Raw genomic sequence first — 14526 nt, forward strand, 5'->3', positions numbered from 1 at the left:
TATCGCGAGGTCGTATTTCAGTTGTTTTGTCTTTTACAAGAGCAAGAAGGAAAGGCTCACACTAGCGTTCTTTATCGATTTGCCGAAGTTGTGCGAAGTGCCGAGCTCACGTACACGTGGCTCGTGCGGTAGCGTATGCCTGCTATCCCCACCATTCCGTTAGACGCTAAGGAAGTTCGTCGTCACTGTTGTCGATTTCGATGCACTCAATTATGCCCGATCTGGCCACACTGCACTCGGCATCCTCGCTTTCATATCGCACGTGTAAAATTCAAATTATGTCTAAAGAATTAAATCATAAAGGTACCATTACAAAAAATCGACATGCATCAAAATATTCAAGAAAAGAGGAAACATTTCTAAAACATATTTCTATCGAACAAATTGAAAAACTTTTGTGCAACCAAGATTCAACAAATATAAAATATGTAGAAGGACATCTACACATTAATCCTAATTATTACAAGTGTGCATATTTATCTCCATTTAATGACCAACGTGATATATTGATCAGTGGTCTGAGAGATAGAAATCGTGCTTTTGATAGGGACCGTGTTGTAGTCCGTATAAATCCTCCAGAAATGTGGAAAACACATTTGGATGGACAAAAGCAAAAAACAGGTGTTGTTGTTTGTATACGAAAAAAAGTACATTCAAGATCAACGATTGGATATTTAAAACAACAAGGCACATCTACATTTTTGTATCCCAAAGATAAACGTGTACCATTACTTACAATATATCCAGATTCATTGCCAAAGAAATTTGGAAGATAAGATAAAAACAAATTATTCTTAGCTACTATAACTAATTGGGTAAAACCTTACCTTGCAGTTGGGTATGATAATAACTAATAAACCCAAACAATTTGAAGTACTAAAGATCATTAGTATGTTGTAATAATTCCAGAAAAATTTTAAAGACAATTGGGACTATGGGTGATATATCTACAGAGTTGCATGCATTATTATTTGAACGTGATTTAGATGTGACGCCTTATAGTCAAGAAGTGATAAAAGGTCTTCCAGATAACAATTATGTATTAACAGAAAATGACATAAAAGACAGAGAAGATTGGAGAGATGAATGTGTGTTTACTATTGATCCTGATAATGCCACAGATTTAGATGATGCAGTTTCTTGCAAATTATTGAATAATAAAAATTATGAAGTAAATTCATCATTGTACAGAGAATTGTCTTTTATATACAACATGTTTCAAAACGATAGACTAAATTAAAATATACAAATTCTTTCTACAAAATGAAATGAAAAAGTCCATTACCATTCTACAATTTAAAGCTTGGTTTTCTAGATCTGTCTAGAAAATAAAGTCTCAAATTGCAAAATGATCAAGAACTTTTCAATTTTTCTTTGCATAAGAAATTTAAATTTTTGCTGAAAGTTTTAGCTTATCTCATCATTTTGAAACATTCTGTATAATTAATTTATCATATTCTTAAATGTCATATACAATTTTTTTATTATAGATTGGAGTACATATATCTGATGTTACTCATTATTTAGAATTTTTATCTCCATTAGATATTGAAGTTGCAAAACGAGCAACAACTGTTTATATGGCTGACAGAGTGTATCATATGTTACCAAAACAGTTATGTCAAATATGTTCTTTACTACCTGGTCAAGATAAGTTGGCTTTTTCTATTATTTATGAAATTACATCAGATGCAAAGATTGTCAAATCTCGTTTTGCTAAAACTATAATAAAATCATGTTGTCAAATGACTTATAAACATGCTCAAGAAATGATTGGAAATCCTGGAAATAATTGGCCAGATTACTTTTTAAATATAACTGGGAACTTTAGTCCTAATGATTTATCAATAAAAGTAAATACTTTACATGATTTAGCTACTAAGATGCGCAATGAAAGGTTTAAAAATGGTGCATTACGAATAGATCAACCGAAATTGCATATTGTACTGGATAGAATTACTGGTTTACCAAAATCTTACCGTATAGAAGTACAAAAAAATAGTAATAGGTATTAATATTATTTCCTAAACCAAATCAATACTTCAAACTGATTATTTAAATTAATATATGTACATATATATTTTAGACTCATAGAAGAGTTATGTTATTATCTAATATAACAGTTGCTGTTCATTTGTATAATACAATTCCTAAAACTGCTTTACTACGTAATCATGGAGAACCTTTAAAATACATTCTCAGTGAAACTAAAGTCATGCTACAAAAATTTGGAATTAATTTAGATATTGAATCAGCTACATCTTTACATGCTAGTATTAAACGTTATGAGCAAGAATTGGAATTTGAATCTAGTGATACTAAATTAAAAATGAGAAAATATAGAATGATGGTTATCAACAATCTTTGTTCCAAAGCTATGCATGTATGAATTTTTATCTTATTATTATTATATACAAGATTTTATTAATGTATAAGACAAATAAATTGTGTATTTTTAGTGCGCAATCTATAAATGCTCATCTACCGCCAAAACGAAAGAAGAATTGAAACATTATGTTTTAAATGTACCATTATATACACATTTTACTTCTCCAATCAGACGATACTGTGATTGCGTAGTACATCGATTACTTTATTCGATCATAAACAATAAGGCACTACCTAAGGAATGGTCAGAAAAACTATGCAGGAAGTATGTTAATTAAATAGAAAAAGAAATACATAGGTGCTTAATGAAACAATACTTCAAACTTTTTATTCAATAATTTTATTGTTTCTGTCATTATAGAATAGCGGCAAATTGTAATTTAAAGAAATACAATGCAGAAATGGCTCAAGAACAAAGTAGTGAATTATGCTATGCATATTTAATATATTTGAAAGGTTCGATTGTTACTATGGGTATTGTGTTAGATGTAAAAGAACAGTATATAGACGTTATACTATGTAAAGTAGGTATTAAATTAAGAGTTTACTTAAACAAATCAGAAATTTTGGAAGCTTATGAATATTCTTCAAAACGTTCGTTACCGACAATAAGTATTACTTGGAAACAACCTGCCACTACTCAGGTAACACAAAAGACACAGATTTTAACAACAAATTTAAGACAATTAAAAGATTAACGTGCTTAATATTTTTCAGGTAATCAATATTTTTACAGTATTACCTTTGAAGATTGATAAACATCCTAAATTATTTAAACTGACGGGTGTTATTTTACCACCAAATCAAAAAATAAAATTATAACAGTAATACCATATTTATATTGTAAGTTCTATTTTGAAAAAATCTTTGCGAATATTTATATTTTTATATATATTTGTACATCAATTTTCATAACTGATTGTCTTGAAATATCTAATCATGAAAGTACAAGTATATAATTATTAAACAAGATGCAATTTAGATTTATTTTATGACTATATTTTTGAGGAATGGTCAAAGTAGCTAATAGATTAAAAATATATTTTTACGCAAGGATTTTCTTTATTTTGATAATGTTTTAAAGTACATCCCAAAAAGTCTTTACATTTCAATTATTGTGATTTCGTTAATCTCTGAACGATTGGTATGTATACAAATAAATAGTTCTTACTTATATCTAACTTTGTACATAAAATTATGCATACCATACGCAAAATATATATTTTGGATATATATGGACTAATTAACTCCAATTATTTATTAATAATTGTATTTTTATATAAAAATGATTTCACATGATCTTGAAGATTTGCAATTCTATGTTATATATATATAGATACATGTATATAACAAATCTGTTGTTTAAAGTAAATGAACTATGTTCGTGTTAATATGCTGCTACCTAAAATGTTATTTAACATCCAATGGTAAATAGTATTTAATGACTTTAACAACAAAAAATAATGGGAAGGTTTAAGGAAATATACCTTTCTTTATTATAATCAAAGTAAAGATATTTTTTAATATCATTTTAATCAATTTTATACTTTAATTTTGTACAACAAAATATGATTACGTTAATCTGTTACTAACAAGTTTTCAATTAAAATGTAACTTTACTTTCACAATAGTTCTTATCCGGAAATCTATTTCCTAAGGAGTCGATTAGGGTTTAATTAAGCTTCTTTATACATTGTATCTCTAAAGTTGAAAATTTTAATTTATGACCTACTTAAAAAATGATTAATTTGATAGTCAATGAACAAATAACGTAGAGTTCTAGGTTTTCTAAATCATATTCGTCCATTATCACGCAAAATGTTCATTGTTAATTTGGAATAATTTGTTTTTGCAAATCAAATAAAAATATTGGCAATCTGCAGTGTATCAAACGGAAAATCGATACATCGAGCGACAATCTTTTTAATTTATTTAATATCGCTCATATTAGTAAATTATTATAGTAAAAATTAAAGCATAATCAATATATGTTAGCATCTGTTATTATTAAGCGCGATAATGAATGTACGTTCAAGAATTTTTCATTAATTTGATATCACCATTAAGAAACAATTATATTAGCATCGTTAACCCGATCCTTGTGACTGAGATTTATTCCGATGTTCATAATTCACTAGTCTTTGTCCCACAAGATATTTATCATTCTTTATATGTTCGTAAAGTTTTTTGAATTGACGAATTTGAAAATAAATAGCAAAGTACAGCAGATGCACTAGCACAAGGAAAGGATACAAACGTCTGGCAATAAGAATTTGTATTTCTATACGTGTAATCAAAAATGGAACTATTCCATAGGCCACTGCATAGGGAACAGCTAAAGCAAGACCAAAGCAACATATTACCGGAGCTGCTAATTCTGTAACAATGAATTTCAAATTTATCTCCCTAATGCCATCGTTGTATGCTCGTTCAATTGCCATGCGAATTCTCCAATCCGGTCCCATCATCGTAATAGCTGTTGCTATTTTTGTATATAATACACCGAGGGCCCAATCTTGCCAGATGAATAAAATAGGATTCTGTACTAGTGGTACCCGTAAAGGTACTACAACGACTAATTCGAGAAGAAGACCAAACAAGAGCGGTATTAGGCCTATAAGTAGGAAAAAAGCAATTGACGCTTTAACGCCTATTATTGCCCAATGCTTTACTCTATCTAAGACCGCCCTTCGTCCACGTGGTAGCCAAGAAAATGCTAACGCTAACCCTCTTGCCGCGGCCCAACATACATACGTTCCACAGGCTATCGTATACACCTCGTGTACTCGTCCGGATAAAGCAACTACAGCCTCATTTGTTTCTGAAAGGTGAAAGAAAATCATAATTTGTTTGCAAACAAAATAAGAAGAAAAGAAAACGTAGAAATTGTATACAAGCAAGTAAACTTACCCGACCCACTGAACGTAGGTGGTAATACCGGCGGAGATGGAGCAGGAGCTCCAACCATCCACAATGCCATTACTCTACGTCCAAGCCAAACGGGGAGAGTCATTGCAATTAAACTAGCGATAACAAATGAAACAGACACGCAGAGCAAAAGACAAACTAGTCGGGCAGGAAACCAACGTGGTCTAACGTACGGCTGGAAACCTGTTGGTCCTTCTCTTTGCAATAATGCCTGATGCGCAGCACCTAAATCTGGGTGTTGAAGTTCTTCGATTACTGCTAGATCTGGATCCTCGGTCTGATCTCTTAGGAGATACGATTGAAGATCTAACATCCAGGCCACTACTTGACACCAGCCTCTTATTAGAGCTTTCAACCATGTGCGTGTATGAGATTGTTCCAATAATGCAGGAAGAATCACTTGCAGTAGTAATAGTTCCAAAGACAATTCGCTGGCCTAATTTAAAAACAGAGTAAGAAATGAAATAATAATTATAATATTATTACAAAAAAAGAAATATTATTTTAATTCCTTACATGAGCTTCACTTTGAACCATCACCGTGTATGGTAAAAATCCTGGCCATGCCCATCTTAATAGTTTCACTGGCAACCATAACATTAATAAAACAACTGTTCCAAATATAACTGCAGATGCCACTAATCTTCTTACGTGTCTCAAAATTGGAAGATGTATCATTTCTTGGATAGGAGAGAAATCGGGATCGTTTAAATTTCTCAAAAACCAAAGTACTCCTGGCCGTAACAGTTCTCGTAATAACAAAATAAACGAAGCAAAATAATATATATAAACCATTCCAACCAACCAGTGAATAAACATTGAAGTGCCAGGAGCTAAACTGAATGAGGATTCTCTATCTCTAAGCGTAGCATCAAACATTGCTAATGAACAAATATCTAACCACCAGCCACAGACCAAAGGAAGTACACCTATTTCAACGACAGAGAGTAAAGATACTTTTACAATAACATAACACAAGCCTAATATACGCTGAGAGCGTTGGAAACCTAAAAGAGCCACAAGTGTATGAAGGACTACCAAACAAACTCCAATTACGCAATAACCGCACAACGTAGTTACTAATCCCTCGAAATGCGATGCTGCTACATACTCTTGTAATCCTAGTCCTGCTATCGCAAAGCTACCAATATGGTATGGACAGAAAGCAAAAACCTGAAACAGAAAGCATGACATTTCAAATCATATAAATATGATAAAATTAATTATTTAAATTTTGTTTAATTAAAAGTAAGGAACAGATACCATAATAAATAGGGTATTTAATGAAATAACCCAGAATACATGTTCAAGAAAAACAAGAGATCCGTCTAAGCCTAGAAGACGTTCCCAAGTTAATTCTTCTGCAGGTCTATCCCATTCCATTGGATTCCAGTTTGCTTCTTCAGCTTCTCCTTGTGCTTGACCTTGTACTTGATCCCTCCAAGCTTCACCAGCTCTTGCATTTGCTTGTTCACCATCCACTATAAGCTCATCTCTAGGAGGTATTGGTTGTTCTATGTCTCTAGGAGGTATAGCTGCCTCCATGTCTCTAGGGGGTATTAACGGTTCCGCGTCTCTGGGAGCTACAAGTGGTTCCATATTTCTAGGAAGTTGTTCTATCTGTTGCTCTCCATTTCTAGGGACCATTTGTGGTTCATTATCTCTACCAATCTCTTCAGCTTCGTCTAGTCTTTGATTATCCAATAAATTATTTTCTTCCGCTCTATGTCCTGCATTTCCTGCATCATCATTATTTGGATTCTCTGCTGGTACAGGTGGTTCGTCAAAAAAAGGTGGAACATTGTTATTATTGTGAATTCCCTGCTGAATAAATGCTCTTAGCTCATGAAGTCGCATTGCAGGAACTTCTACATGTACTGGATTATCAACAGGAGGCATTGGTATATTGTTTCTTTCAAGCCAATCAGGACCACCAGCATGTAAAATTTGTTCCCTTAACCATACCAAACCAATAAATGCAAAGAGTGTGCAAGTAACTACAAAGCAACCGTGAAATATATCAGAAGATACATTTTCTGCAGATAGTATATCCATTGGTAACGACATTATCTGTAAAAAAGATATAATGTACCTTTTATTTTGCTGTAAAACTTTGAAATTAAGCTATATTCTGAAATTATAAAAAATACTCACTCGTACTAGGTCAAGAGACCCACTAAATAAAGCTCTATATGTTCGACAAGCAGTTAATGGAACAATACAAAGCCATGCTACTGCTACCAAAGTATAATGCAGCCAATTTTTGACTGCTGTTACAATGCTAGAAAATAGTCCATCGATAACATCTTTCATTGGTAAACGGCGTGGCATGTCTGGGCTATAAATTGGAGTAAATGAAAAACGATATCCACAAAGTTCACAATATTCTTTGCGTGAATAACGCATCCATTGTACTAGACATTCTTGATGTATCCATTTAATACTGCCTGTGCAAATGCATGGATGAAATAAGGGTCTATCTACTAAACCTTCAGATCGACAGACCCTACAAATATCTGCACCTAACATGTCCTCCGTCATGTTTGGTTTCTTTTGAAGTAATTGATCACAGTAAGAATGTTGCTGAAAACAGAATAATTAAATATTATTACAAGTACGAAATGTAGTACGTATTTCACAAGTATTTGTATGTGCAACGAAAAATAGAATATCGAACGATGAATATTAATAATTATAAACGAACAGAATGAAATCAATCAGAAAATGTGAATCTTTAAATAATATAATCTAGAAATTGTCAAACGCAAAATAATTCGCGAAATTTATTGAAATATAATGATTACAATGGAGAAAAGTAGACTGTCGGAAGTGCAAGAAGTAGTATGAAATATTAAGTATCTATCACATTCACTTCACAAGGAATAGATTTATTTTCTATACTTGTAGGTGTTAGTTACAATATAGTATTGTACAACACTTACGTGTGCTTTAATAAAGATGCACGAAATCCAAAACTATCGTGCAAAATATTGGAAATGTCTACTGCTACTTCTAGCTCTTTCTTTCTTGTGTTGACATACTTGCAACATTTGCAATGAAAAAGTTACTGTTCCCTGTTAAAAATGCCAGCCACAACACTGTCAATTGCTCAGAATAACATTTTGCAATAAATGAAAAATGCTACAAATAGTATATTATTGTTATTAACGATCAGTGAATCGTAATTTTCTTTCGATAGGGATATTGTTATGTGATTAAGTTTCAAGCATTGCTTGACGTAACTGAAATAGTCGAGCAGAGATGCCAGAAAAGCACCGCCGGGTGCACAAGCACACATGCCAGATACGCGTACGTGAGCTCGTGGAGTTTCGGAAAGTCGACAAAGGCAAACTGACGCATGCCCTCTTTCTCGATTCTCCGAAGCTGCCCGAAGTAATTTCGGATCGCCTCGTGGGAGTCGAGAGAGAAAGGCTCACATTTGCCTTCTCGCTCTAAACAACTGAAATCCGACCTCCCGTCAACGGCATACGATTTGGATTCTCGAGCCGAGATTCTCGACTGCCCAGGCATTTTTACTTTCCGACCTATGTAGGCGCACATAAGCAAAGTACCCATAATAAAAAAAAAATTTTGTAAAATTTATTTTACGGAAATACACGTTTTAAGACCTCCTGATCATATTTTAATTATTGAAAAAAAAGAAATTTTTTTTATTCCCATGTATGAGCACACATATGTATATTATTAATACGATTGAATATAAATAGCTGAATGAATTTAAATGAAACTTTACATTTAAGTTTTATGTTCTCATTTCAAAGGCGTGTGGACGGATTCAAATACGTGAACACTAAACGTAACGATGTAATTATATTATTTAATATTTACTAACTATTTAACATAAAGAACATAAAAGAAAGACATAAAACGTAAACGTAAAACTGTGATTGCTCTCGACTAACGTTCGATACAGAGTGACGTTCCTGCAGTCAAAGTCGACCCTTCCTTATTCCTATCTTATAATAATGATCTAAACAAAACGCACGTTCGAGACGCAGTCTCTAAAACGTATTTCAGCTTAAACCTAAACACCTCACTCGATACCTACTCTAGCTTAGACTAAACACTCCTATCGACGCAAACGATAACGGTTCTCCTAGCCACACACATACACTCCTTACAGATTATACCTCTTGTTTCATAGTTGTTCCGATATATAGGCATAATTTATAAAAAATCTTTTAAATGTTTCATATAAATCTTAGGACGAATTAAATTTTATATAAAAAAAATTATATAAACTTTTTCTCTATCTTCTCTAGAAAAGAAAACATTAAATGAAATCTTATACATTACATGCTTACTTAAATCGCATTGAAAACGAATACCACAAATGTTTTAGAATAATGTGCAAAATGTGATTGCGATTTTCGCTAAGACAAATTGAAAACTCATTTCTAACAAGGAAAAGTTGGAATGGTACCAGGTTTTGGGTTAGGTTTTACTTTGAGATATTATTAAAGTTATTTCAGGTACTTATTTTCAGAAATAGAACTATGTTCACCATTAAACAGCGTGGCGTGAGTGACGAGGTCTTTGCCTGCAAGTTCCGAACTTCTTCTGCTCTGCTGGTTCGAACCCTGCTTGAACTTTTTTTTTTATTTTTTCAATCATACTTTAATCGTACACTAAATATGACATTATATTTTTGTCTGACCATCGAATATTTTTTTTTAAAGTTAAATTTAACCGATTACATTTAACATATGTTATTTTCAATGTACGAAGTACATGAATCTGGATGGTACTTTTCACAAAAACAGTCAAAACATAAAAATTTCAAACACCACGTACATTTACTGAAAGTTTTGTTTTCACAGAAATAACAAAATTTTGTATTTAACGCTGATGGAAAGACCGCTTCATTTACATTGATAAAATGTGAACGATTTTCGGATAGTCGTACCTTGTAGCTCGTACTTTTTACCTTATACTTCAGGTAAAAAGGGATATAGCTGGGAAAAACAGTTTTATGACATACCTGCTAACTTATGTTACTGTTCTACAATGAAACGCTATGTTTTGTACCTTTAAAAATATTCGACTATGTCCTTTTAAAATTTAAGATACAACCCATACTTTGTATTAAACTGGCAAACGGGATCACTTTTCCTTTGTTTCTAGTTAGTTCTATTTAGTTCGTCATAACAAATTGATACGGTTATCTCAAAACAATCGAGGAAAATCATTATTAATTAATTTCTGCAATTATTAATTCTACTGTTTTGTTTGTTATAAAAGTAAGTACTCTTCTTATTGAAAAATACCACAGCGTGCTCAATACTGGTAAAGAGTGGAATCTCATTTTAATTTATTAATTTTCAATCTTAAAGTATTTTGATTTTCAAAAATCGTATTAATAATATACATATGTGTGCTCATACATGGGAATAAAAAAAATTTCTTTTTTTTCAATAATTAAAATATGATCAGGAGGTCTTAAAACGTGTATTTCCGTAAAATAAATTTTACAAAATTTTTTTTTCATTATGGGTACTTTGCTTATGTGCGCCTACATAGGTCGGAAAGTAAAAATGCCTGGGCAGTCGAGAATCTCGGCTCGAGAATCCAAATCGTATGCCGTTGACGGGAGGTCGGATTTCAGTTGTTTAGAGCGAGAAGGCAAATGTGAGCCTTTCTCTCTCGACTCCCACGAGGCGATCCGAAATTACTTCGGGCAGCTTCGGAGAATCGAGAAAGAGGGCATGCGTCAGTTTGCCTTTGTCGACTTTCCGAAACTCCACGAGCTCACGTACGCGTATCTGGCATGTGTGCGTGTGCACCCGGCGGTGCTTTTCTGGCATCTCTGAGTCGAGTAATGTTAACAGCGGCAGCTAAAAAGTTTATTTCATCTTGAAAGTATTTAACAACAAGTCGAACAAGTTAAATAAGTTGAATTCTAAGTATACTTAATAAATGTAAAGTAATATCAATTTACATGTATGTATTTAGTATTACTACCGTCCGTCTACGAGAAGAAGGCACAGCGTGTTTACATCCCCACTCTTGCTGCAGTCCGCTGATTGGTTGTCACCGATTTTCGTCACCGTTTTCGACCAATGCCTGTGAGTCAACGGACTGCAACAGGAGTAGGGATGTAAACACGCCGTGCCTTTTTCTCGTGGAAGAATGATACATGTTATTGTTATAAAAAAAAGCGTGTGTTAACGCATAAGGCAAACATTTTCTTTAATCATTAATAACTTAAAAATTAAGACTTATATTCATATAACGTTTTCTTATTTCTTATAGTATGTAGATTCAGCTCTATAATACTTTGATGACCGTGTATTTCACGCAAAGACTGTTCACTATTGTCTGTAGTCGGTGATTTTCATGAGTTTCAACTTAATGAAAGTCAGATTGAAAGTTACCTAACTGTTTTTATACCCGAAATTTGTAAATTCAACATTTTATAGATACTCAAATATTAACCTTATATAGTTTTATTGTTAAATAAATATACAAATATTAATCTCGTTAATTCAAATAGCTCATGGCACAGCCGACTCTAGTAAGTACTAGCCGTGCTGAAGGTAAAATGGCAACACCGCGGGAGTCCGACTTCGATATACCTAGCCCAACCTACCGTAACAGCCTCCCAGCCTCCCACTACCCACCGGCCTTCCGGTCTCCCGCCTATCTTTCAAATGTTTCAAATATTAATGTACTGAAGTCCATTAAATGTGAGCAACGGAGCAATAATCCAGGTGTTTCATTTATTTATATTAACTCTACAGAACCTGATTTTGGTGTGTAGCACACTTATTTAATATAATCTATAGCATTTTTGGACATTTTGTTTTATATACATTTTTTTTATAAATTTCACATATTCATTAATAATGCCACGGCGTTGCTGTGTTCCCAATTGCAAGGGAAATTATGATAGTACCTTAAAAGATAATAATTACAATTCTATATTTTTATTCCCCAAAGATAAGGAATTGCGGGAGAAATTGAGGGTTGCTATTCCTCGTAAGAATTGGACACCATCAAAATATTCTGCCGTCTGTAGTTTGCATTTTGCAGAAACTGATATTGAAAGGTACCACGGTATTCTATCGCCCAATAGTGTACTGGAGAATGTTTTGTTGAGATGTCCAAGGCTTATAAGGAATGTAGTACCCTCCATTTTACAACCGAAAAATTAGAAAAACGATTTGGAAATTATAGACTTTTATCTGGTTGTAATTATCATGTGTCATATAACGAAATAATTCATGCAGAAAAAAAAATTAGATTAAAACATATATTTACAAAATCGGCAAATTCGTTTTCTCTTACTGAAATCAAAAATAAATTTCGAATTTGTGATGACAATAATAACGATCTTTATGATCTTCCCACTGATGTGACTTGTTTTTCAGGAATCTTCGATACCGAATACTTGTCCGATTGTGTTGTAGATGATTCCATTAAAATTTATATTTCTGGTTATGGGTCCCATTCTGTTGCTAAAAAATTAAATTGCAATATATGTCGTTTATTAGTTGTGGAGGATAAAGGTAAAACTGTAGGCGATGTATATTTTGATCACTTACAAAGAGGGGGCCTTTCTGTCCCCACTGAAGAAGTGATAGCCTCATTTATTCATATGTATGCAATAATGGAAGCCATAATAAATGATGGCAATTTAGAATCTCAATTTTTGCAATCTGGAAATCATAAACATATTTTATGTAAATTAACATATATTAGCATTCAATCAGACATACATTATTTAGCATTTTCAGATACATGCGTTTGTGGTCGAGCTTACCAAAGTATTTCGTTTAAATTATTATCAATTTTTTCAAATATTTTATTAAACGATTATGTGAAAACTGTAAATAATAGTCAGTTGGAAACACGTACAGACATCACTTCTAAAAATCGTAAATTAAAAACTTTTAATAGGAACTAGATTTTCAATGATTTTTTTTAATTTCATCTTTCTTAAAAAATTAATTTTTATATATATTTAGCTTATTCCTTTCAATATGTTTTAATACATTAATAGCATTTTATTTACTTGCTTAGTATATTTTTATTATGAATACTATTTCACAAGATTCAAAGTTTTATTAGTTGTATTTCAAGAGAATTTCAAAGTATGTTTTGATATGTTTTGTTATTAATATTATTCAAAATTATTTATTATTATTTCAAAATGTAATACTTTATTTCTTTAAGAATACAAAAGTTATGTTTTTGTTATGTTCTATTTAAAAATATTAATTTTATTTTAGAAAATGGGATGATATGGCTATTGGCGAACCACCCATTATAATAACAAAAAAAGGTAACGCGCCACGGTAAATACCCCTAGGGTGGTGAGGAAATTTTTCACAATTATCATACTGTCCTCTAACACGATTTTATAATTAACTCCATAATTGTTCCTTTCAATAGCTAATTATGCTAACCTCTTTTCCACGGGCACTTAACCTGTTTGGCTTCGTACCAATAATTTTGTCTATTTCAGGTCTCTATTAACTTATACGTACCTTTATCAATTTTTAAATCCTTCAGTTTGGTTCAAAGATGGTTTTAACTTGTTTCACACTTCTATTTTCTTGAAATCTCTGTAAATATTTCAAATATAATGCATCACAACACCAAACTATTCCGACAGTCCACAAAATATATACCACATTTATAAATATTAATATACTTCTGTATTACTTCTACTTACTATAGTTATGATATTCATATATTCCTTATACATAATTAATAAAAAATACTGTATATTAGTATAATTTTATATCGCAAAATAACGTTAATTATAATCCTGAACACAAAACTCCACTATTGAAACTAGGACTCCCGATCAGTGTGGCCAGATCTGGCATAATTGAGTGCATCGAAATCGACAACAGTGACGACGAACTTCCTTAGCGTCTAATGGAGTGGTGGGGATGGCAGGCAACTACCGCACGAGCCACGTGTACGTGAGCTCGGCGCTTGCGCACAACTTCGGGAAATCGATAAAGAACGTTAGTGTGAGCCTTTCCTTCTTGCTCTTGTAAAAGACAAAACAACTGAAATACGACCTCGCGATAAGTGGCATACGATTCCAAGCCTCGACTGTCCCAGCATTTTTACTTTCCGACCTATGTAAGGTATAAGGAAATTTATAAAGTATCATAATGGAAAAAAAATTTCGAAATTTTTTTTTAGCGGAAATACACGTTTTAGGACCCCCTC

The 14526-nt window shown here is 32.5% G+C and overlaps 2 protein-coding genes and 1 long non-coding RNA gene across 3 annotated transcripts; 1 reads left to right on the forward strand and 2 right to left on the reverse strand.

Moving 5' to 3' along the window:
• Positions 1–212: 212 nt before the first annotated feature.
• Positions 213–3210, forward strand: LOC122404343 (DIS3-like exonuclease 2). Its single transcript, XM_043408279.1, is given in 7 exon segments — positions 213–838; positions 910–1171; positions 1491–2008; positions 2095–2383; positions 2460–2653; positions 2750–3032; positions 3106–3210. Coding segments are annotated over 7 exon segments (2277 nt in total).
• A 565-nt stretch (positions 3211–3775) lies between these two features.
• On the reverse strand, positions 3776–8508 carry LOC122404342 (E3 ubiquitin-protein ligase MARCHF6). The gene is made up of 6 exons (XM_043408277.1): positions 8259–8508; positions 7471–7899; positions 6580–7386; positions 5833–6489; positions 5299–5752; positions 3776–5209 (listed from the first exon to the last, which is right to left on the reverse strand). The coding sequence occupies exons 2-6, from the start codon at positions 7855–7857 to the stop codon at positions 4476–4478; spliced, it is 3039 nt and encodes a 1012-aa protein (XP_043264212.1). The 5' UTR covers positions 7858–7899; positions 8259–8508; the 3' UTR covers positions 3776–4475.
• Positions 8509–12165: 3657 nt separating this feature from the next.
• On the reverse strand, positions 12166–13987 carry LOC122404344. The gene is made up of 3 exons (XR_006259706.1): positions 13827–13987; positions 12882–12995; positions 12166–12794 (listed from the first exon to the last, which is right to left on the reverse strand). It is a non-coding gene; the product is annotated as an uncharacterized LOC122404344 (long non-coding RNA).
• Positions 13988–14526: the final 539 nt, after the last annotated feature.

This window comes from Colletes gigas, unplaced genomic scaffold (genome assembly GCF_013123115.1).
Source record: "Colletes gigas isolate AHSC1104 unplaced genomic scaffold, ASM1312311v1 Colletes_gigas_Sc00202, whole genome shotgun sequence".
In the NCBI taxonomy this organism is placed as follows: Eukaryota; Metazoa; Arthropoda; class Insecta; order Hymenoptera; family Colletidae; genus Colletes; species Colletes gigas.

Bases quoted from the DNA above. Each gene is read 5' to 3' on its own strand.
- LOC122404342 (XM_043408277.1), bottom strand. From the start codon at position 7,857: ATGACGGAGGACATGTTAGGTGCAGATATTTGTAGGGTCTGTCGATCT. The intron at 7,387-7,470 runs GTGAGTATTTTT...TCTTTTTTACAG, and splicing joins GGTCTCTTGACCTAGTACGA to ATAATGTCGTTACCAATGGA. The intron at 5,210-5,298 runs GTAAGTTTACTT...TTCACCTTTCAG, and splicing joins ACCTACGTTCAGTGGGTCGG to AAACAAATGAGGCTGTAGTT.